The sequence below is a fragment of the Embiotoca jacksoni genome, unplaced genomic scaffold (assembly GCF_022577435.1).
Source record: "Embiotoca jacksoni isolate LCO1_2020_lvr unplaced genomic scaffold, fEmbJac1.0.p SCAF_15, whole genome shotgun sequence".
NCBI classification, from domain to species: domain Eukaryota; kingdom Metazoa; phylum Chordata; class Actinopteri; family Embiotocidae; genus Embiotoca; species Embiotoca jacksoni.
This window is the reverse complement of record NW_027185285.1, coordinates 4,980-32,694: the sequence shown is the minus strand read 5'-3', so window position 1 is coordinate 32,694 and position 27,715 is coordinate 4,980. Positions and strand designations below refer to the sequence as shown.

The 27,715-nt window shown below is 45.7% G+C and overlaps 1 protein-coding gene across 1 annotated transcript; it reads left to right on the top strand.

Annotated features, from left to right (window-relative positions):
- The first annotated feature begins 149 nt into the window (after positions 1-149).
- On the top strand, positions 150-27,715 carry lasp1 (LIM and SH3 protein 1). The gene is made up of 7 exons (XM_069148577.1): positions 150-310; positions 9,217-9,311; positions 15,210-15,294; positions 20,693-20,800; positions 22,469-22,547; positions 23,370-23,467; positions 23,968-27,715. Exons 1-7 carry the CDS (start codon positions 242-244, stop codon positions 24,139-24,141), a joined length of 708 nt encoding a protein of 235 aa, XP_069004678.1. The 5' UTR covers positions 150-241; the 3' UTR covers positions 24,142-27,715.

The window sequence follows — 27,715 nt, the reverse complement described above, 5'->3', positions numbered from 1 at the left end:
TACAACGACAACAACAGCCTCCTGGATTTTGGGTACATACAACTAAGATTAGCGTCGGTCTCGCCACCGATCATAACCGTCCGCCGGAGCTCGTTTTTTTTTTTTTTTTTTTTTTTTTTTTTTTTTTGGGTAAAGTAAACAGTCGGCCGCGCGCAGCAACAAAAAAAAAAAAAAAAAAAAAAAAAAACCCAGGATCGTCGGCGGTTTCCGTGCTAACCGAGCTAGAAAGAAAGCTCCCAACATGAATCCGTTGTGTGGCAGATGTAATCTAGTCGTTTACCCCACGGAAAAAGTGAATTGTCTGGACAAGGTAAGACCATCGCCTCCCACACCAAACCCCCCTCTTCTTCTCCCTCTTCTCCCCCCCCCAAAAAAAAAACCCCTCGTCCTGCTCTTCTTTTGAAAAGCTTTCCCCTTTTTTTTTTTTTTTTTTGCCTCCCTTTTATACCGCAGCGAAAGGGGTGTTTTCTGCTCTCCTTTTAAAAAAAAAAAAAAAAAGAAAAAGGAAGAAACTACACCTTTCCCCCCCTCCCGCACCATTTTTTTTTTTTTTTGTGAATGAATCGGAACACCCCAAACAGGACAGGTATGCTAACGGCTAGCTAACGTCTGGAAGGGCGAATAATGGCACCAAATTGTGCTTCATCATTTTTAACGAGGGGAGGGAGGACGGAGGGAAGACACCGGAATTTGTATTTTAATATTAAGACGACGGCTCGAGGAGGGAGGTGGAGGAGGTGGTGGTGGTGGTGGTGGAGGAGGAGGGGTGGTTGTGTGTGCTGCTGATTTATCCCCGTAAAAACCAGCGGCTTCGCGGAGCCTCCGGTAGCCGAGCCTGGTCGGGGCCTGGCAGGCACCGCTCGCCTTGAAAGACAACCGGTTGATAACGAGAGCCGGCGCTTTCTGGGAAACGTGTTCCTCTGTGGTCCCTTATGAATACTAATGCGATACGGGATAGTGCCCCCCTCCACCCTCCTCCACCCTCCCTTGAAGGTGGAGGTGGAGGTGGTGGTGGGGGGGGGGGGGTTCAGCGTCCATTGCTGTTTCGAGACAGCGTGGAGTGAATCGGGCAGGTCTGTGTTTAATTCACTGGCTAATCCAAGTCAGGGATGATGATAATGATTAATGGAGCTGCCTCGTTTGTTTGTTTGTTTGTTTTTTTTGTCCCCCCCCCCCCTCCCTCCCCCGTCCTGTCAAAGCAGCCACCTAATCTCTTACCAAGGTGGTAATCTCATCAAATTTACCCAGAGTGAATCTGTCGAGGTCAACAATTCACACGGGAGCAAACAACTGGAGTTAAACGTTGGTACTGCACACTTTGTTCCTGCTTCCTCGTTTAGGTTTTCTTTTTTTTTAAGGTGGTTGAAGTTGATCAAAAATGTTGTTCCAATATTGTATTTTACTGGAAAACAACAACAACAACAACAAAAAATGCTGCAATCAAGTCAAGACTGGATGTGTGCAATGAAATCAAAGCACATGTGCAACACCGATGTACTTTAATCTGGGTGGGGTCTGTTTGCTTGGTGTGTGTGAACAGCCATAACCATAAATATATATATATATATGTGTGTGTTTGTACGTTTTACCAAAGTGTGGCTTTGAGGCAAGTAGATAATTTGTCTAATGGAGGTTTGAACGGCTGTTGGAAAATCAATCCCTGTTGAGACGTTGCTTATCTGTCGGAGGGGTGACAGACGAGGAAGGTGAAGAAAGGGCGCACAAAGCACTTTATCTAAAGTAACATCAGCGCCTTGACTGGATGCATTACTGCTCCGCTGCAATGGTTGTGACTAATGTTGTTTCCCCCCCCCCCCAAAGTGCTCTGAACTGGAATTTGATTTGCGTCTCTTCTTCACATTGGGCACAAACATACAACGCACATCCTCTCCCCTCCCTTCCCCTAACCTCCCCCCCCCGCCCCGAGTCGCAGCAGACATCTTATTGCCGGGTCAATGTTATAGCACGTTGCCCTGGTATTGATGAGAATCGAAATTTTGCCACAAGTACGAGCCTCTGAACGCGCTCTGGAATCTGGCCCGAAGCAGAGTGCATTCCAGCAGACAGACGCTCCCATAAAAAAATAAAAAAATAAAAAAACGTGCTCTGTCAGAGGCCTGCTGTGCCCGTCTCCCCGCTCCGAAACAAGCACAGGATGGATAGCCTCGCACGTCTTGTCTTCGCTGCCATTACGCATCACCGCTCACCCCGTCAGACACGTCCAAAACAACCTCCCCTTTTCCTCCTCCGTGGCGCGCACACACACACACACACACACACACACACACACACACACACACACACACACACACACACACACACACACACACACTGCCATTCTTGTTTCTTTTAAGCAGCCGAGGCTTCGTTTTCTTTTTTTCTTCTTCCATGTGCGAGGCTAGCTCAGGTAAAAAGCAGGGGGGGGGGGGGGGGGATCTGAGGTGCTCTGCCGACTGCCGCATCGGTATTCTCAGCCAGCACCGACAAATACCTCTTTTTTTTTTTCTTCTTCTTCTTCTTCTTCTTTTTCTTTTTACCTGACAGTCTCCTTCTGTTATATGTCGTCTTTGGAGAGGCTGTAAGCACAGAGACTTGTTTGTCTCTCAGCTGCATTCCAGTAAAGCAGGGCTGGGCCCAGGAGAAGAAGCGGGCAGCCCAGCACACATAAAGACAGGAAGTGAGTTTTGGTCGAGGCTCTTGTTTGTGACGTTTTTTTTTTTTTTTTTTTTTTGCCTTCTCATTTGACTTCCCCTACCTCACTACATAAAAAAAAACACAAAAAAAAACACGCTCTCTGGTAATAAGTAGTTATGAGATGCGTGTTTGTCTACCAGCGTCGAGCTCGTATCTATCAGCTCCTTGTAGCTTGAGTCGAGGGCAGCTGTTTGAACCGCAGCCAGTGAAACTATTAACTGTGATGTCTTCGGGGCTGCGTCTCCATACAAACCTGACTTAACGTGCAACGTCAGGAGGAGTAAAAAAAAATGATTTCTGTCTGTCACTTTCAACTTGAATATTCATTTTCAGTGCTTCAGCGGGACGCGTGTGTTTTGGAGATGAATGGAGAGTTTGTGTAGGGTGCTTCAAGCGTTAAAGCTCATCTCATCACTGAAACACTCGTCTCTGCTGGAGTGTCTGTGCAGTTACTGTTGCTTACTGTCTGTACGACTGAATTGCAGGACCTGTCCCGACCTGCAGGTAAAGAGTCCCCCTCCATCCTTTTGAAGAGATTTATTAACGTTTATCTGTGACATACGTGTCATTATATTGTAGATTATGAAGAAGAGTAACCCCGGTTTTGAGGGTTGTAAATCAGCGGCTATTTCACCGTGCATTTATGTAATATTTCAAACGTCTGTAAATAATGTGAGAAAGCGTGTCCTGACAGCTTGTATTTTCATGTTATTTTAAAGTAACTATGATAAACAAACATTGCTTTTGGCTCTTAAGTTTGTGGTTTTTGGCTTCTGAATATGTCAGCAACGTCAAAACATTTTTGATTGGAAAAGATATTTTCTTTTCTTTATGTCAGCCACAGCTTCTTCTTCTTCTTTCTTTTTTTTTCTTTTTTTTTTGTTCTTTGCAACCAGGTTATCTCCCGCGTGGCACTAACAGTAATAGGTAAAGTCGCAGCCTCGCTCTGAACAAAAAGCAGCCCCTTAGTTGGAAGAAGAAAAGCCAAAAAAGAAATACACATGGACCGAAGCCAGCCGGGAGGTTGTTTGCTTTAAATCAGCGTGTCACGGAAAGCTTTTACAGAGGCAGACAGACGATAAATAGTGCTGTGTGTTTCAAGGATTCTGCTATCTCGCTTCTGTTTCCTAATGCTGCACTCGCAGAATAATCGACTGCGGGAAGGATGCGACTACGTATTTACGAGCTATATGTAAACTTGATTTACGCCAGGCGACGGGAATTAAAATGGCGGCACTAGTTGATCTACAGGATCTCAAATGTTCCCGCGCAGAGCTGGTATTAACAAAAGTGTGCGCAATAATCGTTTTTCTTTTATTATTTTTTTTTTTCCACACTATCTGGCGTATCTTGTCGCATTTTGCAGTCCTTGCGCCCACAGCTGGAACCGACCGGCGTCCATTTCCGATCGTTACCGCGACAGTTCGGCAGCTCGGTTATTTAGCCGCTACGTAGGATTTCTAGTTTCGATGTGAGCTTCAATTGTGCTGCCGTTTCTCAATCCCAGGAAATTGCTGGGGGGAGGGAGGGGGTTAAAGGTCAGACCATGTTTAAGTCATGCAGCTATATACAGTCTGTACTGTATAAAAGAGCTTATGTCATGGACCCTTTGCCAACACGCAGTTATACGTAAAAGTGAATATTGCTCTTTTTTTTAATTTTTTTTTATTTAGAAGTCATTAAAACGTTTTCTGTGTTTGTGTCGGGGGTTCAAATTTAACCGGTGACAATTTCTCTACATTTGCTCGCCGATTGTCTTGCGTGAATGTTCTTTTTCCCCACTTCGTTTTAGAGAAACGAGTCCGCCGCCTTTTGCCTATATTTAGACGGCTTATTTCAAGAGCTGATTCATGCTGTCCAAATGCCATAAGAGGGAAACAATCTACGCAGCCGCCAACCGGTCGTCTCGCTTCGATGAGTCACAGTACACATTACAGGTCTTAATCACCTGAGCTGTTGACTCGGCAGGTACGTCTCTTTGGTGCGTTTCATTAGAAGAAGAAGAAAAAAAAAGGAATCAGCTTTATTTGTTACGCCACACACGCAAAATAAAAACCCAAGTTGGACTCTCGTTATTGCGCTGCCTTAAAGATACAACAAACAGAAAGGAAAACAAAAAGACAGTTTTTACTCTCTCAGAACTGTTTTTTTTTAATGCGCATGATTTATGACAAAGCAGAAGTGTTTTGACATTTCGCCTGTTTCGGTCATCTTTTTTATTTTGTTAGCGATTTGTGTGTTCTGCTAAGTGCACATCGGTGTGGAGCGAGTTCGAGGAGTTACTCTAGCATACCGTGTCGCTTCAGATCACTGTCTGAACAAAGCCCTGGGCGTGGATGAGAATGAATGGCATCAGGTAGGCTAGTAATTAACCAGCACGCATTAGTTTCCTTTATTAGCACCAGCCAGATGTGGGCACTTTGTCCTGAGGCGTGTACTATCTTATGCAAGAATAATCCCTCACACTCGCAGAGCTGCTGTAGTGGCCCACTCTTTATAAGTGTGTGTGTGTGTGTGTGTGTTCTGGTTTTATTTAGCCACTACTGAAATCAAAGAGCCATCCCGGCATATTTTAAACCGTACTGCCCACTCGGGCCCCTAAAAGCCTAAAAACAAAAGTTGTTTCAAACTGAAGTTAATTGCTGCTGATTTAACCAGGAGTTATGAAACATTTCATCAAGGTCCCACAAGATGTCTTGTCAAGTGTTATAAGGTGCTAAATTCCTCTTAATGCCTCATGTGGTGATTGCCAGCGGACTGGACTGGGAAAATCCATTTACCGTGGGTTATAGATCGTGGAGATATTATTAAACTCGTCTAAAAAAAAAAAAAAATAGCATGATATTATCAGAAATTGTCAATTAATTACGGTATTAATTAACACCGGCCGAGACCTTGTAAATTGCTCTGCTCTACAGTACCGGCCTCGCGGTAGGTACCCAACCAATATTTCTTTTAAAAATAAAAATGACCACCATGGTTTGGCGAAGGCGTTGCTATGGCAATTGCACCAAAGGAAGCTAGTAATCTGCCCTGTTTAATGCGAACGAAGGAAGTGGTTGACACAACAGGACCACAGCATTTTAAGGCTTTTACGCCAGACACTTAATTGTCTCCTATCAGCAAGTAGTTGGTGTGTGAGAGCATGATTCTGGTCAGACCTCCACTAACCGTCCCTTTGTGTGGTGTGTGTGGTGTGTGTGTGCATGCATGCATGGTGTCTGAAGTTGTGTTGCCCTCCCATATAGCTGCAGGACTCTTTTTTTTTTAAATTTATTTTTTATTTTTTTTGGTCCAGGCCCATTTAGCATTTGGTTCTCACCAAGAGGGAACTGTGTGAGGCTGACTGAGCATTTCTGCTCTTGACTGGAGCCTTTGGATCCACGCTTGACACACATACATCATGCACTCAGACATGTAACCTACATACAGTACTACACGCGTGTACCGACGCACTGTTAACACACACACTCGCATACAGGCGCGCATACACATGTGCCCTTGAGCTGCGCTGATGCAGGGAGACAGAGCTGTTTTTTTGTTTTTTTTTTCATGGGTGTTTTATTTCTAGGGCTCCATCTCTGCAGTGTCCTCATTTTCCAGCTGACTGCCAGATCCTGCCTTGGCACCCCTCGAGCAAGGGTTTCCTGAAGCTGGACAGGGTTAACGGCCGGACGGCCTCTCTAACACGCATTCGGGATGGTGTCTCGACCCCCCCTTTTGCTTTTCTGCCCCTCCTCCCTACTCCCCCCGACTGGCGTCTACTGTCTTTGACCTAATATACTGCAAGTCTCGCATCTAATATATTCACACCGGTTAGTTTATATTCTGAACGTTCTGGGTTCAGCAGAGATCAGTGACCGTTCACACCGCTCATTAGAATACATCTCAAACGTGACCACTTTTGATTATATTTCACCTCCCTGCTCACATTTAATTTTGTCCGTGGCAAACTGCAACCATTGCCGCGCATAAAAGGCGCGAGTTCAACCATATTATAGAGGTTAGAGAAGACGCCCGCAGCGGTTAAATGCATCGCCGAATAAAAACTTAAAAGTGCGCCAGGTGGTCCTTTTTTTTTTTTTTTTAAGTTGTGTCAGTGATGTATTTAAGTTTTAATATTCACATAATGCTGCAAATGTGGCCACCTGAAGCACCTGTGTTTTCTATCTTTCCGCGTGATTTGTTCATTTCAGGAGGCAGTTAGAACAACGTTGGCCAGTCACCCGTCACCTGAGAGTGTCCTGTTATCTGTGTGAAGGTGGTGGTGGTGGTGGTGGTGGGGGGGGTCGGTGAGGGTTGTTCTGGTGGAATGTGGGTCAGCAGGTTGGGCGAGGCCTGAGAGCAGTTTGCTAAACAGAGTTTCAGCAGGTATTTTCCTGTATAACAGATCCAAGGTCAATATTTACTCTTGGAAACAACAGGAGTATCAAAGTCCTCCTCGCTCAGCTCGCGCACACGCACACCTGCCTCTTCATTTGCATCGGCACTTCTCTATTCAGATTACAGTTTATTCCTGGTTTGTGCTCACCATAGATTTGGGGAAATGAGAAGGTGAAATGTGCCAGAGAACAGAATGCCGATCCTCTCCATTGTAAGCAGATGAAGCAGGATGGCGACCGCAGCAGCTGCAGATCAGCTGAAGCCGGAGGAAGTGAAGTCCGGCCCGCAGTATGCCGTTGTGTTCGGGGAGGGGATTTTGCCCCGTCGCGAAATTCTGGCCAGAACAACAGAGAGGAAAGAGTAACACGACGTGTCCATCTGCGACTCCCCCCTCAGGACCCGGCCGGGGTTGTAGCGGGACAAGGAGTCTGCGTTTTCCAAGGCTCTGGGCCCGGCGTGTTTGGCTGCGGCTCACAGCTCCGGCCGAAACAGAACCGACAATATCTGCTTCGCCCCGCGAGCTACAAAACGCCCCATGTCAGACGGGTGCATACACTCGCCCGTTGTTGGCGCGCACCGCTCCGGGTGGTCCGCTTCGTCCAGACTGGGCCGTTCTCAAAGAAACCGGCCCGACGGCGTCCGGGGAGAGCTGCTTTCATTGTTCGATGTGTTCGGTCGTGTTTCCATACATAGCGCAGACAGCGAAACCTCAACACGAGGGTGATTTATTGCCGGCTGTGTATCAGAGCAGTAACACATGCTACATTATCAAACCGTCGGGGTGGAAAAAAACAAAAATCCCGCCTCTTATCCCGAGAAGATTGTGCGTGACCAGATTTGCATTGTCCATCTGTTTATGAGATAAACATTTAAAAACAAAAAAGTGATCTACTTTTGTGTTTCTGCTTTTTTTTTTTTTTGCCCTCAGTTTTTGAACCATCTCTTCTTTTTTTTAAATGTGCTGTTTGTTTGCCAGATTAATGTTTAGTGTGTGGGCAATTGGTGTAGAAAATCCTAAAGAGTGGGTGAAAGACTTGAGAGAGGGATGGCATAGCTCCCCGAGGCCATGTTACTAAGGACTCTTTCTATTCCTCCCATTCTTTCTTCCTCTCTGTATGTGTCTTTGCTTCTCTCCTCCCTCCCTTCCCCTTGATGATAGCAGAAGCAGCCAGATCATTGCTTCACTTTTTTTTTTTTTTTTCTTCTTCTTCTTCCTGTCTCTTGCCCACCCCTCCTTCCTTTCCCCCTCCCTCCCCCAACTCCTTCACTTTCATGTTTCCTCCCTCCTTTTCAGTTTTTTTTTTTTTTTCTCCAATCCTCGCCTCCCTCGATCCCTCTTTGAACCCTCAGGCCGCAGATCAGCCCAGTGCCGGGAGAGTGGAGAGGCGAGGCGAGGCGAGGACGAGTGGGTGGGTGGGAGGAAGAAAAAGGGTGGTGAGAGGGAGATAGAGACACGACCTCTCGGGGAGAAAGACAGAGGAGCAGCGGAAAACACGCAGAGACGAACAGGAGGCCCCCACAGAGTCGAAGGGGTCGCCTTCAGACCGGCGGCCGCCTCTAGCAGCGCCTCTGTCGTCATAGAAACACAAAAAAACAAAAAAACATGTTCGCGCTCACCGTCCGAGCTCGTGGTCTTGACGGGCAAAAGGTGTGAAAATTTCACGAGCGTGAGATCACGACGACGAAGCCCGAAAGATACGAGCTGGTCGGCCACAAAACTTTTACAGCTCTTCTTTTTGTCGCTCGCGCCACCGCGGCCCGGCCCGAATCTCCATCTGAATAGCAACCCGTACAATGTGCTCGCCGAGCGGAAGTTGTTGTCTTTGCAACGTTTTAGTGTCGGCAAACACAATTTGCATTGCTCCGCTATGATTTCACACAGTCCTTCTTTTGTTTCTGCGTCCAGATCCTGCCCCTGTGAAACTTCAAGGGAATAGAAAGTAGTTCTGGACTCACTCATTCAATTAACTGCATGTTTAGCATGTGTGTGTGTGTGTGTGTGTGTGTGTGTGTGTTTTTGTGTGTGTGTGTGTGTGTGTTTGGTCGGTGGCTCTCCTTTTGGGGGCCGGTGAAGTAAAACAAAATGTCCCCACGTCTCTCCTCCTTTAACGTGCGATGTCCCTCTGTGTTTTCCGACAGTATTGGCATAAAGGATGCTTCAGCTGCGAGGTCTGCAAAATGACTCTAAACATGAAGAATTACAAAGGCTTCGAGAAGAGACCATACTGCAACGCGTAAGTATTGTTCCCTTAAGTCGTCGTGTTGTTTATGTCGGTGAGCATGTCGGGTGTTTTACCCTCGAATGGCTTCGGCCTCCGCCCCGAAGACAGACAGCGGTGTCAAATCTGTCCGCGGCCTGAAATAGGACTCGCTCTGTGTGTGTGTGTGTGTGTGTGTGTGTGTGTGTGTGTGTGTGTGTGTGTGTGTGTGTGTGTGTGTGTTGCAACCCAACTACGGCCCCTCTCTTCCTCCTCTGCTGTTTATCTGTGACTATTCCAGCCCCCCCCCCCCCCCACCCCCCGGCCCCCCTCCTGAGAGAAAAGGCCCTAAAATGCTGTGTGGGAAAGTGCCTCCCTCCCTCCCTTCTCCAACTCGGTGTGGTAGGGGTGTGGTGGTGGTGTGGGGAGGGGGGGGGGGGGGGTAATCAACAAAGGAAATTCCTGAAGTTCCTCTACAGTGACAGAGGCGCTCACTCTGACAACGAGCATGTCCGCTCACGATTCAGCACATACTGGCACACTAAAGGCTCATCGGGAATCCGTGGAATCTCCCTCTCTGATTGCTTGTGATGGTTTTTTCTTTTCTTTTCTGTCCTCGTCTTGACTGCGCGAGCGTGAGCGCGTGTTTCCGGGAGGGGGAAAGCAGAGAGAAGGTTTCGCTTCACGACGAGCGCTTTTTGATGAACTGTCTTTTTTTTTTTTTTATTTTTTTTTTTTTATTATTATTATTTTCAGAGGAATAAACCGAGACGTCGTGCTAGCGTTGTCATTTTCGACATCAACGGGGAGCTCCATGTTAATATGCCAGCTTGCGCTCAGCTGTTATCAACAAGATTTTGTCTTCCTTCATGGTAAATACCAGGGGAAAGTTCTATAACACACATCGGCCCCGCAACTAATCTTTATTTTCACAATTGAGACATGTAGCAATTATTTTCTCAATTAATTGATAAGTTGTTTGGTCCAAAATGTTGAAAGCCGCAAGTGCAGCCTCAAGTGTTTTGTTTTGTCCTGAACAACACTCCACCACAACAACAACAACAAAAATAATAATTATTATTATCATGTAGGACTAAAGGAAACAGAAAATTTCCATATTTGCTGGAATCAGAGATTTTTAGCTTCTTCTTTTTTTTTCTTTTTTTTTCATTCAAAAATTGTAAAAGGCGGTTGTTCATTAAAGGAACATTTTCAAGTAAGTAGTCTTTTAATGTCCATATGTCTCTGGATCGAGCATATATTTTTCGCTGCTAGTAGCGGGACTTTCAAATTGAATCAGCAAGAAAGAAAAGCGAATTTTTGTCTCGCTGTACTCGTACAAAAATTGGCTGCTGAATATTTTTTTGTCGTCTGATATTTATTTCCAAAAATAAACATGCTGCCCATCGGACAGTACAGGTGTTTTCAGCATATGGTGAGCAGTTTTTAACGTCATCAGTAAACCTAGTAGCTTTCCTTCATTTGCCTCCGATCACTTCCTGGCTCTCTATATTCATGAGGGTGAGTCACACTTTATAAAAAAAAAAAAAAAATTCACAGGGTGAATCATTTCTAATTCCATGAAGGGGCTGAAATTTAACCCGAGAAAGCAAAATAAAAAAATGACTAACTGCTTGAGTTGATAAGCTTAAAAACTATGCTGTAAATGCTTAAACTGTAAGTTAAAGAAATGTGTTTGTGGAGGTCGTCCAGGTTACAGATGATCGTGTGCATCTGTCGTCACGTGAAAGCTTGCAAAATCATGGAAAAGGCTTTTGTCACCGCAGACATGTTGGGAAAGCACAGCTGGTAAATGATCTGCACTTATTATGGCGCCTTTTTTTTTTTTTTTTTTTTTTTTTTAAACACACACACACACACACACACACACACACACACACACACACACATAAAACCAAGAACCTGAATCTGAGGTGACTAAAATGGAATCAAGCTATGTCATCATTTTTAAAAAAAAAAAAATTTTTTACCTGTGCTGTTTACAATATCTGTGGCTCCGTGTTTGTCAGTGTGTCGGGATCAAACTTACATAGTCGGTGCACTTATTTTGGTGGCCATAAATTCACCAGGTAAACTTCCACACCTGTGTTACGGTTTTCTTTTTGACTGACTTACACCTGTTAGTTCGGGACCTCGGACCCAGCAGAGGTCTAGTTAGGAACTATAAGTTAAAACAGCCATTTCTTGGTCTAATTCTAAGCTTATATAACACGATGATATGGTCATTTGAAATGCTATTTATTAACACCCCTTTTCTGACTACGTTCAAGTCTTTCACATTCAGGCTGAGGCGTTAACCGACGTACGGCGGGTGTTATTTTCACGCCACCTTCATTCACTACAGATTTTTCTTCTTCTTCTTCTTTTCTCTTTCCCGCCTCCCAAACGTTTCCTCCGCAAAGGCAGCAAGTGCCCTTCAGAGGCTGTTTATTATGCCTCTTACCGTTTGTTTAGAACAATCCCCGTTAGAGTAAACATCGTCAGGGGAAGAGCCCCCCGCTTAGGGAGAAGAAGTGCCGGCTAAGTTCTCTGTTATTATTTCTCTGCCTGCTTTATCATTACTCCTCTATATTTGTCCTGAGTAATTGATAGAGGCTTTGTTTGTTTTCACTGCGTTCCCGCCCACCTCTTCCCTGAGATTCCCATTATGGGAGATTTAAGAGGGCAGATAAGTAGACAGAAAAATTCTTCATTCCCTCTAGAGACTATGGGAACCGATTTTTTTTTTTTTTTTTTTGTGGGACGCATCCTTAATGACTGATGGTCGGATATTAATTTGGACATGAATCTGCTGTTATTAAAACTTGCCACGAATGTCTTGATTTAGTGTCACCGCTTACGACGCCTCGCCGGCTTCCTTCCGTGCAGCCGCTTCTTGAATCGTGGTTTGAGGTAATTTGTTGGTATTTTTGTTAATGAATGAATAAATAAATAAATAAAAACGACCAGTCAGGATTAAATTCGACTTCATTTGCCACTCAAGCTTAATTGGAAGCCGACGAATGGAGAATTCAAGTAGGTGAAATATCAAATGCACTTTGGTATCACGTTCAGTGTGCTATGGACTCTGCCATTCATTTACAGCAGATATATGGCCGGTGTTCCCCAGCAGTCTTTTTTTTCTTCTGCCATCCTTGTGTGCGTCTGTGTGTGTGTGTGTGTGTGTGTGTGTGTGTGTGTGTGTGTGTGTGTGTGTGTGTGTGTGTGTGTGTGTGTGTGTGTGTGTGTGTGTGTGTGTGTGTGTGTGTGTGTTTGATGAGACTTCAAAGCTGGCTGCCATTCAGCTTGTTGAGTTGGAGGACGTACATGCAGATGAAATGTTCCCGCTGAATGATGCATTACAACCTTTCCAGGTCTCACAGGGTCAAGCTGGCCACAACATCTCCCGGTTCCACTATGCAAACATGGCCTCTCCTCCTGCACAGTAGGCAGCTCGTGTGTGTGATTACACATGTGTGCACCCCCCTCTCCTCCCCTCTCCCCCCCCACAGTCATACCTCCTCCTCCTCTCTCAATTTTTGATCACTCCCTGTGAAGCGTTTGTGCATGTGTCACCCCCTCTCCCCGTCTGCGACTTATTACCCTGTTATACAACCTGACAGATAGACGAGTGTTCCTGTGACTCACTCGTAGCCTCAAACGGGCACGAAAAATAAAACAAACACACAACCCACCCACACACACACACACACACACACACGTTACAAGATCTCGCCGAGTCACCGAGCTTTTATCCGCGTGTTTGTTTGGCTGTGTGCTGACCCCTTAAGTGCTGAGAGAGGCTTCGAAGGGCGCCGCATAACACGGGATGCTGACTGTGATCATGCGTGCTCCAGACGCACACGCACACGCACACGCACACACACGCGCCGCTTCAGACAAGCGAGGGGATGTTAGTGAAGCTCTGCGAAGAGGAAGTGTGTTTCAGCACAAAACCGAACCCTCCCAGTTCCAGAGAAAGATGAACAGATATTATTAGTTTGCCAGCTGTGATCAGGGAAATGTGCTAAATCAAACCCATTTGGAATTTTTCTTCCCCTCCCTTTTTTTAAAAAAAAACTTATTTGGGGATTTTTTTATTTTTTTTTCCCAAACAGGTGCACATTTGTCAGACGTAGCTATATTCTTCAAAACATTGCCTGACGCGATCGAGTCGCCTCACCGCTACGAAAGAACGGATTCTCAAAAGTAATTCTCTGAGGATGAGACTCGGCGATGTTATTGATGAGTGGAAATTAAAACATAATGGAGAACATAAGGCCTGCAACAACAAAAAAAAGCCCTACGTTGCCTCCTTTCTTTTTGAAATGGAACGGATAGTTATGTCGCTCGTAAATGATGATGGACAAATGAGAGGCCGATGTATGTCTCGCAAACAATGAAAGAGTACTTTCATTTGCGTCATTTGATTAGCAGCCTCCGCTACGTCTGAATATTGCAGACAGATGTTACCAGCAGCTGTAAAATGCAGTATTGTACACGGTTGCAGAAAAAGATCAAGTGGTTTTTTTTGTTTTGTTTTTTAATGCGCAGCTTGAAATGTCAACTTCAACTACACTCATTTTCCAGTTCCACTTTAAAATGATCCTCGGGGTCTTCTTCTAAAGTAGCTCGTGTATCTTTTATTTTCTTTTAAGACTACGTTACATACAATCCGTCAACCGCAGTCCTCCGCTGAATCGTTTACATCCTTTAATCACACCGGGATGAATGCTAGTTTCGTTTGTTTACCGTGTTGCCCGCGGAAACGGTAAACATATTGCCTAAATGGGTTACCCAGAGGCAGGGATCGCGGTTAGAGATTTTTGAGGTCACCCGGTGCCCTGAGGCATGCTGGGAACTGCAGTCCATATCGGCCCTTCAGATAAAGCTGTGAGGGGCTCTTGCTCCGCTGCTGGGCTCGTGCCATGTGTTTTCTGCAGGCCTCCAGGACCACGCTGAACTGGCAGGCACCATTATTTGTGGACCTGAAGGCTACTCGTGCACAGAAGCCTCCAGTGTATAAAACCACTGACTTATGCCTCACGCGCACACACACACACACACACACACGCACACACTAACTAACCACTGATCGCAGTTTAGGCGATCAATAAGTGAGCCTGTGATGAACGGCTCGTGGACTGATGCTGCATGTGTGTGTGTTTGTGTGTGTATGTGTGTATATGTGTATATATTCCTTCCTCGGGTATATTTATATCTGTTATATTTGTTTCAGACAGAGCGTTTTCTCCCGAGAGGTAGGAGGTCGGCCGGTTACGGAGCCGAGGCTGTCGAGAGAATTCCCAGAATCCATTCAGAAAAAAAAAAAAAAAAAGACTCGCCTTCACGCTCTGCTGAAGGCGGCTGCCCATGACATCATCCACACTCACCCACTGTCTCTTTGACCCTGTTGCTGTGTGTGTTGTGTGCCGGTCCCCGTCCTGTTAGTCCAACAGGACCGTGGCCATTAATGTGTGTGTGTGTGTTTGCAAGCTTCTTTTTTTTTTTTTCAACACCTGCTATGGCTCGCCTCCAAAACTCTGCAACCTTCAGGCTCTCCTCACCCCCCAACCCCCAACCCCCACCCCAACACACACACACACACAGTCCCTGCCTGCACTTCCTCTTTTTCAAACTACCTTGGCTCTCACCAGCAGAGCATTGTATGTTGTACTGACATGCCTTTTGTCTACAGGGGCTCCAAACTCCACCTCAGGACCACCTTGAATAACAAATGCCCCCACAGTGGGGCCACAGACTGCACACTGCTTGAGTTATGCTGTTTTTTTGTTGTTTGTTTTTTCCTCTTAGAGTCTTGGCTTGAGCATCACAGTGAGAGTCTTGAGTGGAAGCTGCTTGTGTGTGTGTGTGTGTCTGTGTGTGTTTTTACTGTGCATTTACAATTTCTGCTGTTCTGTGTTTGTTTCACAGACACTACCCCAAGACAAACTTCACCTGTGTGGCTGACACTCCAGAGAATCTCCGTCTCAAACAGCAGAGCAAGATGCAGAGCCAGGTAACGTTTCCTGCCAGTGAATACCCAAAGTATTAATTGTTACACCAAACTCCATCTGGTGTGAAACACACACTTTCCCACCTTGGCATTTTTCCCAAAAAAACAAAGCCATTAAAAAAAAATGTTTTAAAATAAAAGTTGCGCTTAATTTGAAAAGCCTCGCTGTAGTTAACCCGAAAAATCAATCTGGGAGTAAATACTTCGCTCAGCCAACTTTCAGATAACGCAGTCGGTCTAATTCTGTTTGAATATCCATCAGCTTCAAGGCGGACCCGAGAAGCATGAAATCGATTCACAACAGACAAGTAGGAGACTTGAGGCTCGGGAGAGCCACGGCCATGCGATAGTGGGTCAAATAAAATATCATAGCGACAAAAGACTTTTGTCAAAAATATAATTTCCTAAAAACTGTAATCCTCACACTTATATTCCACTTTTATTTTTAAAGTACTCAAATAGGGCCCTGCTTCAATGTCTTTTGCAATGAATTATATTATCTTTCCTCTGCTGTTTAAAAAAAAAAAAAAAAAAGTTACACAAAAGGGCATTGCAGCATCTATTGCGTGAAAACGACATATAAACGCATTTACACATCGCAGTGAGCTTGTGTGTCTAAACTCAGTCTGAAAACTAAGCTTGACCATGTTGTTTGAATCTATTCCTGTCCGTGTAGCCGTTTCCATGTTGAACACAATGTAAAGAATATAGTTTAATTACATGACATTTCCCTTCTGGAAGAGCCTTCTTGTTTTTACACTGCTGCGGTGTGTTAATCTGAGAGAGAGTTATTTATATGCCTTTTTTCTTCTTCTTTTTTTTTTATTATGGTGAAAAGCTGGTTTATTGCCCTATAAATTTAGTGCTTTTCTCACAGTCTCGCGTTGATGCGGGAACGCCGTGACGCCACTGTTGCCTTGTTCTCCGCCGATGGACTTTTATCCGGCGTTATTTGTTGCCGTACATTATCGCAGCGGCACCCGCCAAAGTTGATCTCTCCCAATTTACGTCCGCTCGGGCTGCAGCGGCGTTTCCGGTTATCGCGTCATGTGCGGTTTTGCTTGTTACCGCCGTTTTAAGAAGCTCATTTCAGACTCGACACCACGCGCACATTGGAGAAAAACAAATACAACGAGACGGGGAGAAGTGAGACTGAAAATTATTATTATATTATTGTTATTATTATACATCTTTCCTGCCTCGGTGGACCGGTCCGTGCGGGTGGGTTTAATGCCAGGTGGGACCGGTCTGGCCTCAGCTGACGTATGACTATTTCGATAATCCGTTACGTGAGGGCATTTTTTTTTTTTTTTCTTTTTCCTTTTTCTTTACAAACCAAAGAATGAATTAATTAATGGAGAAATGAATCAGATTAATTCATAATGAATATAATCATTAGAGACAGCTGGATTCAAAAGACTGCCACGTTAACACACTTTCATTTTCAACGATTGTTTTTTTTTTTTTAATGTCTTCTTCGATTGTTTAAAAAGTTCTTTGGATCAAAGTACCCGATGATGATTATAATTGTGAAAATGCAGTGTAAAGTGATTATTTTCTGGGAAGGTTATCACACGGTTATAAACTCGTACCGTTGCACCTAATCTCTGTTTCTCCTGTATGTCCCCTGTCTCGGTCTGATTTGTAACCCCAGAGAACACTACTACGACGCTTCCTGCATGAGCTCAAATTACAAAGACCCAAATATACTCTGAGATGTCCAAAAAAAAAAAAAAAAAACCTCAATGACCAAAATATCCGTCTGAACTGGGTCATGCGTTATTGCCTAAATAAAGCTCTGATAGTGGGAAGATTTGCGCTCATCGGTAACGATGTGTTTCCCCTTCGGCCGCCTGTCGTTAAATACCAGAGGACAAATCGCAGCTAGGCTGGGTGTAAAATGATGTTACGTGTGGTTGCAAAGGCTGTTGTCGTGTGCGGTTTCACTTCCCCTCCCGGCTATTTTCCTGAACATACTGGGAACTTTTTCAATGAAAGTGAACCCTTAAAGCAACTGCAGAAAATTAGACAAGAAGAGGAGGGAGTGTAATGCGGAGAGGGGGCGGGGCTTAGCAAAAGAACGAACATCGTCTTATCCGAATGTCACTGTCAAACACTACGGATGAGACCTGTGTGTGTGTGTGTGTGTAAGGGTGGGGATGGTGGTCATATGGGGAGGGGGGTTGTGGGGGTGGTGGGTAACTGAGGGATGGAGGGACAGATGGTGTTTTTCTACACGGATTGTACATCCAAACAGACCCCCACAAACACTCAACTACACACACACACACACACACACACACACCAAGTGACAGTCATTATATTAATGGCGCGTGATAGTCACCGGCCATAAGAATCAGATTAATATGGGTCTTTATGACACAGTGGACAGAAAATTATGATTTCGCACACCGTAAACAACTTTTTGCGCAAGTGGATTCGTCTGAAATGATTCACGTAGCAAAAAAAACAACAATTCCCTTCAACAAGAACGCACAGTTTCTAGTAAACGTGGTCCTCTCCCGGCAAACGCATCTCCAAATGTGCTTTTGTTAAAAAAAAAAAAATGTATGAAAAAATAATCAAACTCGAAGAGGCCGTTTGCGCTGCCGGTCGACTGAACTGCCTCAACGAAAAGTCAAGTCGATTTTATTTCTGTTGCACGTTTTAACAAGAGTTGCCCAAATTTGTTGCGCAACATCAAACAAAGACTTGAAACGTTGAAGCAGTTAAAGACGGGAATAAATTGAAAGCAGCAACAAGCCAGAACAACACACAGGAATACACAAGCGCTGCATAAAGCCCCTCCAAAAAAAAATAAAAAATTAATTAAACCTCAATGGGGCCTAATCTGGATCTGCTAGAGAAAAATCTAAATGTTTTGAATTAAGATTTTAGTATTGGTGATAAAAATGAGAGTTGAAGCTGCACAGTGATGAAGCGCAGTCGGCCCTAAGAGCCAGTCTGAGTCTGGGGAGCGCTGAAAGCTGCTGGTCCGCTGACCCGAGCAAACAACGGGGGGGGGGGGGGGGAGGCTTTAGAGGTGCGAAAGGTCACGTGGATAAGTCGGGGGGGGGCGGGAGGGGGGCTGCACTATTTACGCATGAATACTGACGTTTTTAGAAATGAGTTATGTTTACGTGCAGCGGGTCCGGCTGGCCTGGCTGCTGCCATCTTGAACCCAACTCCTACCAGGACATCAGCGTTTTGTCCGTCGTATCATAGTCCAACCTAGAAGTAGTAAACATCCCGAGTTGACCTTTGCGGGGGCTGTAAATGAAAGGAAGGGCCTGGACTTTAGCTGAAACTAAACGGTTTTACTTCAAGGTGTTAATAGAGAACTGCGGTCATCTGACCTCGCCGCCGCCGCCGCCGCCGCTCCTCCTCGCCATGGGAACCCTATTGCTACGGCAGCAGGGTAGAAGTTTGTCACACCTCATTACGAGACTTTGCGAGAGGAAACGAGACGGAAAACGAGACGGAGAAAGAGAGAAATAAAGAAACCGGGCGGAAGGACGTATCGGGGGAGGAGGAGATCGGGAGCAATGAGGCGCACATGAGCGAGGAGGAAAAAAAAGAAAAAGGGAAAAGGGGGAAGAGACAGGAAGGCACCAACACAGAAAGGAGGGAGGAGTGCTGGGTGAAAGAGGAAGAGATAAAAGTGAAATCCCCAGAGGAAGGGAAGCTAGAGGAATGCAAATAGAAGTAGGGAGGAAGATTATAATGAGGAAAAGCTCCGGCTCTATGGGAAGACTGTCTGCTGCTGGTGAAGCAGTAAAATATGAATGAATGAATGGAAAAGGAGCGCAGAGAGAGAAAAAAGGATTGTGGGTGGGGAAGGAAAGCAGAGGTGTGATTGGAGGAGAGGAAGCTGTTGCATGGACCCCCTCCCCCTCCCCCCACCCTCTCCCCCTCTCACCCTCCACCACCCCTCCAAAAAAAGAGACAAAGATAGGCTTGAGAAATTAAAAAATAAAAATGGGGGGGAGGGGGGGGTCATATGTTCACTGAGCGAAACGGAGCGAGGACAAAGGACGAAGACGGGTCGAGACCACGTTAATCTTCTTCACGAGTGATGAGGATCAGCTCTGGGGGTTTTTTTCTCAGTGGACGTCACGCCAAGAGGTGACGGCAGATTTCCGCAGTTTACACATCGGCCGTGAATCGCAGTCGACGTCACGTCACTTCGCGAGGGAAGGGTGTCGTGAAGGGTGTCGAGCGGCGTCAGACGTTATGTGGCGGTCTGAGGGAGGGGAGGGAGGGTGTGTGTGGGGGAGGATGCAGGGATGCAGCTCTGCTTCCTGGTAATGGACTGACTCTGCAGGAAACCGGTGCAGTCTGCCATGTAGGCGGGGGGGGGGGGGGGGTTTCGGCGCGAGGAGAGGTCGATTTTCAAAGTGTCTTCGGCTCTCGAGATGAACCAGAACAGAACACCTGTCTTCCTGTCTTCCTGTCTTCCTGTCTTCCTGTTTCCGCTTCGCGACGCGGCGTCACGCGGATCGAGCGGGTGGACTTCTCGAGAGCGGCGAGACTTCTTCTTGTAATTTTCTGATACTCATCTGACGTCGAATGGGCTGGACACTTCCTCCTCTGCCCTACGGATCAAGACTGGAAAAACACACACACACACACACACACTCACACACGCTCACAGTCTCCGTTCGACATGCGCTACCTCTCATTTTGACCATATATGGTCGGCACCACGTCCTGTGTGTTAATGCCTTCACTCCCAGGCAAACAGGAAGTGAATGTCACCACAAAAGACAGAAGCAATTTGTGTCGGGCCAACTTCACTTTGCTTACACACACACGCACACCCTGAATGCATATGAAAATATTGCTTATTTAAGCATCTGAGGTTTGCACGCACAGAAAAAAAAAAAAAAAGATCACAACCACGTTTGTTATATCGCCGCCAAGCTCGTCCTCGATAGTGAGAAATAGAACCAACCAAACAAACACAGTGAAATTGTAATAAAACAATTATAGTGGCACGTTTTAAATTTAATTGAATTGGAGCTCAAATTTTATGGATGTCTTCCGTTATTAGCAGACCGTTGGTTTCACGAGAGTTTGACGTTTCAGTGTTTTCGCGTTCATCGAATGATGTCGAGCTGTAATAAAACACTTCTTCCCCCCCCCCCCCCCCCCTCTCCCGCTGTGAAAGTATTTTATTAAGCCAAAGCTTTGTTCATTAAAACTCACGACCGGCTGGTTTTGCCGAAACCAAGGACAAGAGCTCGTTAGATTATTTCTTGAAATTAAAGTCATTTTCACTTCGTTTCAAACGGGCAAAAAAGAGCCTCCACAACGAAATCGCCCGCTCCGCGTTTTTGGTTGGATATTTTCCTCGTTGACGACTGCATTTTGAAACCGTCTGTTGTTGTCTGCCGCGCAGGTTCACTACAGGGAGGACTTCGAGAAGAATAAAGGGAAAGGTTTCAGCGTGGTCGCCGACACGCCGGAGCTGCAAAGAATGAAGAAAACGCAGGACCAAATCAGCAATGTGAGTTTCAAAACCCGCCCGCTTATGTGTAAATATCTGAAACATCGAGAGCTCGTTTCGGTGTAAGAAAGCTCTTCGGTTCCTTCATGTGCTTTCGTGTGATGGAAGATCTGGCGTGTCTTGAGATCGAGGAAACGTGAAGGGCGGCGGGAGAAGCACACGTATTACATGTAGTTATGGGCGCGCACACACACACACACACACACACACACACACACACACACACACACAGGCCACATTGAGATAACAAGTGCACTACGGGATTCGAGAAGCATCCTGAAGTGTTTTATTTTATTTTTTTTAGTCACAACTGATAAACAAGACATCTGCTTGCAATCGGTGCATCATTCACAGCCAATCATGACGTGGAGCGCTCCAGATGTACGCTGATCTTTCTTTTTGTTTTCTTTCTTCTTCCCCGGACCCCAAAAAAAAAAAAAAAAAAAACCCGGCCTGTAAAGCTTCTTCTCTTTTTTTTTTTCTTTTTTTTTTCTTCCACACTTCCTGTCACCTTCTTCGTCTTCCCCCGTCAAGCAGCAAAAGATTGACAACTATCGGGGAGCGTTTTAGCCCCGCAGCAGCACATAAATACACACACACACACACACACACACACACACACACACACACCATCTGTTCAACCTGCCACTTCAAAACAAACCCATATAATCTCCCTCACACACTCTCACTTAGCATATTGCACTTGAGAATAGCCACTGTGTTCCCTCAGTCGCTCGCCTCGCTGTCCTCTGCACAAACACTCCCGTCATCCCATCCAATCCGCGAACACACTCGTCACCAGCGCCGCCGGCACAGTGGGGCTCTTTGAGCCCCCCCCCCCCCTCCTCCCCTCCGGGGGTGGGGCGGATGGGGTTCTTGTAAATCATGAACCGCGGCGCTGTGCGAGTCAAGTCCGTTATCAGCCTGGTTATTTAGTGCAGCCGCTCGGTTTCAGTTTCAGCGGCCTGGCCCGTGTTTCGTGCCGTGTAACCCCGAAGGCCGCCTTAGTCACGCCGGCTGGAGAAGCTGCAGATTTAATAAGAGTCCATCTGAGAGTTTCAGCTTCTTCTTTTTTTTTTTTTTTTCTTTTTTCTTTTTTCATTTATTCCTCAACGTTTGACTTAAAAACGCTTTTCGGCGGGAAAATGTTCAGTCACACTTGAAACTGTAGTACTTGAAATGATTATATGGTGTGCTTAGTCATGTGACCCTCCTTCCTCCTGTTCCTCTCAGTGTTTCCTGCTAAATCTAGCTGCCTCATTCTCACTCTTGAGTGTTCAAGCTTTTGACTTTGTTCTTTTTTTTTTTTTTTTTTTCCTTCATCTTCTTTTCTTTTCTTTTTTTTTCTTCCTTTTTCTCGCTTCACCTGTTCTTCCTGATGTGTCAACGAGGGGTTGCTATGCAACTCCGAGCTCACACTACTTCCGGCTGCCGAGATGTCATTTCCTCTCAGTGTCAGCCTCGCTTCCTCGGCCCTTTCGCTGCAAGTAAAAGCGCCCCACCTATCAACCACAAACACAAAAGGGTGGCGGAGAGCGGGCGGGAGACCCCTGGTGGATATAAAAAGAACTGCACGCAAGTGACAGCTTCCTGAAAAGAGAAAGAAAAAAAAACTACACGTGCAAGTTGTGAAGCTCTCACGTCTCTGTTTGTGTTCGTCCGTCGCAGATTAAGTACCACGAGGACTTCGAGAAGAAGAAGCTGGGAGGGGAGGTCCCGCCGCATCTGCCGAGCATCCCCAGCCCAGGTACTCCGCTCGCTGCCCGGCAAACTTGCAGTGTTTACACACACACACACACACCGCTCGGTCAGCTGTTATCTTCAACAGCAGACGAGAAGCAGTGCCGGTAAAAAAAAAATGTTTTTGCGGAACAGAAAGTGACGGGGGAAGAGTTTACGGAAAGCTCCACCTGACAGCTCCCAAGAAACACCCGAAATCTGATAGCACCGAAAAGCAGAAGAAAAAAAAAACAACCTATTTTGTATGATGTGGTTGAACTTTAAACATTTCTAAATACGTTGATATAAATATGTTGGGCGTTACAGGTTTTTCTCCAGAAAAGTACAGAAGTATGTAGATTCTTCTTTAAGCCTCTGGACTTGTCTGTGCTTGGCTCCCTTCCTGCCCCGGGCTGTATGAACTCACCAGGCTGCATGTTTGCTCGTCCCACCTCTCGGGGAACCTGGTTTTAACTTGTCCACCGCCCTCCTCCACTGCATTCAATCCAGTCCGTTTATAAATAGCTGCAGAAATGATTGTATTTCCCAGTCGCGGCGGCATCGTGTGATTTTTATAATTGTGAAATTAGATTGAGGTTTTTTTTTTTTTCTTTTTTTTTCCTTCTTCCTTCGTAAGCCGAAAGATGTTTTATTTTTTTTTCCTCGAACTCGCACCGAACCGGATACTTTCGTAGTATTAAATATGAACAACAGTGATGACATAAAGTTGGATGACTTTGTGGGTTGTTGTTTTGTCGCACGTGTCGCAAAACACAAGAATGCAGACCCGCGAAGCTCGGCCCGACGTGTTCTCACGACTCCTTCGTTTTGTCCCGCTCTTTCCGTTCAGGAGCTTTCCAGCCGCCCGCAGCCTCTCAAAACTTCCACTACGATCCTGCTCCTGAACCGGTGCGTCCGGCGGCCGCTGCCCCGCCTCCCAGCGCCGGGGTGAGTCCTCCTGATGTCCCCCCCCCCCCCCTTTTTGATGTCCCTCCCGATGTCCTGGCACCACAATCTTATTTAACGATTCCAAAACCCTGAAAAAGAAGCAGAAGAATCAGAAAGAATAAAAAAAAAATTTAAAAAAAACATGTTTACTTTTAGAAATCTGTTTTTATGAGTAGAAACTCAAATGTTCAGTTTATTTTTCTTTCAGTCAAATGTAAAAAAAAAAAAAAAAAAAGTCAAAACCTGACATTTGAGGATGTCGGCTGTAACTTCATAATTGTTTTATTTTTATTTTTATTTATTCATTTATCGAGAAAGTAATCTCCGGATGAATTGACATGAAAAACGTCCGTTAGTTCCAGCCCTGTTTGAAGCGTGTCACTTTTTAGGGACCTTAAACAACGGCTGCAGAAATAGTTCGTCTATTTAAAGGCAGACGTGTCTTAAACAAGCCGTGACTACTCTGAACTCCTTTTTTTTCTGTTCTTGTGCGTCGACAGAAGCGATTCAGGGCCGTGTACGACTACTCCGCCGCGGACGAGGACGAGGTGTCCTTCATGGACGGAGACGTGATCGTAGACGTGCAGCAGATCGACGAGGGCTGGATGTACGGCCGCGTGGAGCGCACCGGCCAGCAGGGCATGCTGCCCGCCAACTACGTGGAGGCCATCTGAGCGAGAGGGAGAGAATAAGAGGAGGAGGAGGAGGAGGAGGAGGAGGAGGAGGAAGAAGAGGAGAAGAAAGGGAGGGAAAGAAGGAAGGAAAGGAAAAGCCCAGTGCCATCTCATCTTAACGCCACTTTCTCTTAATTTTTACTCTTGTTCCCTAATCTGTCCTGTGAGACCCTGAAGGCCACACCCCCCCCCCCTCCGCCGCCCTCCTTCTCTCCCCCACCTCCTTCTTCCCCCCCCCCCCCGCCCCCTACCGCCTTCTGCATCCCTGCTCAGCTCTCACCGCTCGCCCCAACCACAGACACCTCCTATCTATCTGTCGGTCCTCTCTCTCTCTCTCTCTCTCTCTCTCTCTCTGTCTGTCCGTCTGCCTGCTTCTCCGTCCCGTCCGTCCTTGCTGATGTCCCGTCTCCGTTTTGGATCGTCTTCATCCTCTTTTGTGTCGTTGTCGTACTTCCCCCCACCCTCCCACACACACACACACACACACACACACCCCCCCCCGCCCATCCGGGCTCCACTCTCGGTGCCGTCCCGAGTGGAAGCCGAGAGTCTTAAAAGATAAACCCGCAGTCGGTCGCCGCATGTCAGGGGTCTCACGCCGCGTCGCACGCAGCTCCATCCTTTCACGTAACAATCCCAACGTCGCGCAAAAATAAAGAGGGGGGGAGGAGAAAAAAAAAAAAAAGAGTTGAAACAAAACAAAACAAAACAAAACGCCCCACGAGTCCCGTCAGCGCTGCAGACATCATTTCTGTGTTTGAAACGTTTGGAGTGTGGTTGAGTGAGTTTTGGATTTTTTTTTTTTTTTTTTTTAATTTTATTTTATTATTTTATTTAACTTTGCAGCTTTGATCTCGGCCCGACTGGAAACGCAGTGTAGAATCTCAGTCTATCAGAAGTAAGCTTGAATATTTTTTTGGACTTGTGTACATTCCTTTAAAACCTCTTAAATTCTGCCGCCGTTGCATCAATCAGTCTTAACGGGGAGGTTTTCTGAACGTGCTCACAGACGGACACGCGCGTCTCGCCCGTCGTTCCCCCCCCACCCCACCCCACCCCCCTCGCCCCACCCCCCACCGCCCCTCGTGTTCGGCACTTGCGTCGCGGTTATCGTTGTGAAACTGGAATCGTAGCCTAACTGAGGAGCAACCTCCTGTCGTCGGGCGTCTTAGGTACAGGAGGGATCAGGGATCAAGTTAGGGGACATTATCAGTCTTTATCTCTTGCAGCCACACTGAATTTACACCACCTCAGCCGGTGTGGATGTATCGGACACACACACACACACACACACACACACACACACACACCCCGTATTCCTGTGTTTTTTTGCAGCCTGAATGCCTTCAGTCCCGAGAAAATCACAAAAATATGGTGAATGAAGGTGAAAATATTTGGAAAAAAGGAGATTTAAAAAAAAAAAATTTAAAAAAAAAAGAGAAAAGAAGAAGAAAAAAAAAAAAAAAAAGGCCAAGTTCTTCCCCTTTGCTACAAAATCACCATCAAACAAAAGACATTGCAAAAGAGAAAGCCAAGCACAACTCTGTATTGTGAATCTTTTTTTGTTTTTGTGTGCGTTTTTGTGCGAAAACATTCCAGTCGTTTTTTTCCATTTTTAATGAGAGAAATTGTTGAATCCTTGGCTGTGGTTGATGTCGTCATTTTTCTCATGCTGTCCTTCCTTTTTCCTTTCCTCGTTATTATAAGATGCTCATCTCCTCCCCCCTCCCCCCCGACCCCACGCAGCCCTCCTCCCTACACCACCCCTCACTCCCCCTAAAAAAAAAAAATAATAACATCAGTGTATGAGATAAATAAACCAGCAAAATCAGCTTGCTGTTAAAAGCCTGTTTCTGATTCTGTCTCTGGCCCCCTGACACACACACACACACACACACACACACACACACACACACACACACACACACACACACACACACACACACACACACACACCCCTCTCCTCCCCTTTTTCTTGCTGTTTCATTCTCCTGTGATGCACTGTGACTCACGGATACGAGCGATGGAGGCGGTGCGTTTTTAAGGTGGGGCGGGCGGCGTGGGAGGGGGGCTAAAACTTTTCAGCTTTATTAAAAACTAAACAAGGCTCTCACTATGTAGCTAGACGACATTGTACAATTGTATATGTATCATAAAGGTAAGTTAGGGAAAATGTTTTTACAGGTCATGGTGCTCTCGGAAGTGGCTTGCCTGCAGAAAAAAAAAAAAGTGGTGCATATTTTTTTGTGAATGTGGGGAAAGTTGATGTGATTTTAAAAGTTGACTCATGAGGAAGGGTATAAAAAAAAGAAGAAAACAAACAAAAAAAAAAGTACAGTTTTGGTGCAAGTTGTCGGTTGGTGTCGAGACATTCATAAAAACTTTGACACTTTCTAATGTGATGAATCGTGACAGTGCTGATGAAAATGATCTAGGAAGAAAAGAAAAAAAACAAAAACACCTCAAACTGGATTATAGGTTGCCAAAAACAAAATGAATGAACACACTGTGCAGTACATTTGCCTGCAGTTTGCATTAACTCGCTGCTCGACAACAGGATCAAGTTTATTTGCGAAACAGACGCTGGATCGGAAAGCTGTTTTAGAGCTCACGGTTGTGTGTTTCTCTTGGGGTGAATTGAAGAATCTGTGCTTCGGCTTTTGAGTGAAATGATTGTTGTTCCTGGCTTTTGATGAGTAGGTATTTTTTTTTTTGCTCAGATTTAATTTAATAACAAAGCTCCTCGCACTAGTAGGCTCCGTTCCTCTGCGGATTGCTTTCTAATCCAGACTCTCTTATTTTATTTTATTTTTATCTCAAAAAGGGGTTATTGATTTTTTTTATTTTATTTTTTGTCAGCTGGTGGTCTCGATGAAGTGGGAGAGGGGGAGTGGGGGGGGGACAAAAATGGCCCAAGACAGCCGGCCGTCGTGAGAAGCGTGGCTCGGGATGGATTCGTGAAGTCGAGTCTTAAGCGTGTGATGGTGCGAGGCAGGGCAAGTTGTTTGTCTGACCTGGATATTAGTCGGGAGTTTTAACCTCTTTTGCGCCAAATACCGCTCCTCCTCTGCTCTGGCATCACCACCGAACTGTAACGTCATATCATAACCCCCCCCCCCATCCCCCTCCCTCAACCTCCCCCCGCCACACACTTCTGTTCAGTTTCTGTCTTTTCTATCCTGTCCAGCCTCCCGCCCGCAAGTTCCCTCTTTCCTTCAGCCTTCGTCGTGGGCATCCCGCGCTTCTGATGAATCATTCCCCCGCTTCTACGATACTGGTGATATACAGTAGACTTCGCAGCGTGAAATCATATAATCCACATTGCAGGTTTAGCGTTCGGACCAGTTTTTGTGCATTCCATCTTTAAATTGTTTTGTTTTTGATATAATTTTGTTATTTTTTAAATAAGAAAAAATAAAGATACCATATGCATATTGACATACACGTGTATTCAACGCTCTGGATACATACTCAGATTTAAGGACCTGATATCATCTCCTGTTGCCCTGTTACAGCACTTCAAATTGTACTTATGATTCTGCAGATTCAAATAAAATGTCATTTTTTTCTCAGA

Excerpts from the sequence above, each read along its gene's own strand:
- lasp1 (XM_069148577.1), top strand. The coding sequence starts at position 242 with ATGAATCCGTTGTGTGGCAGATGTAATCTAGTCGTTTACCCCACGGAA. Across the intron at positions 15,295-20,692 it reads AGAGCAAGATGCAGAGCCAG|GTTCACTACAGGGAGGACTT; the intron begins GTAACGTTTCCT and ends TCTGCCGCGCAG. Across the intron at positions 23,468-23,967 it reads CCCCGCCTCCCAGCGCCGGG|AAGCGATTCAGGGCCGTGTA; the intron begins GTGAGTCCTCCT and ends GTGCGTCGACAG.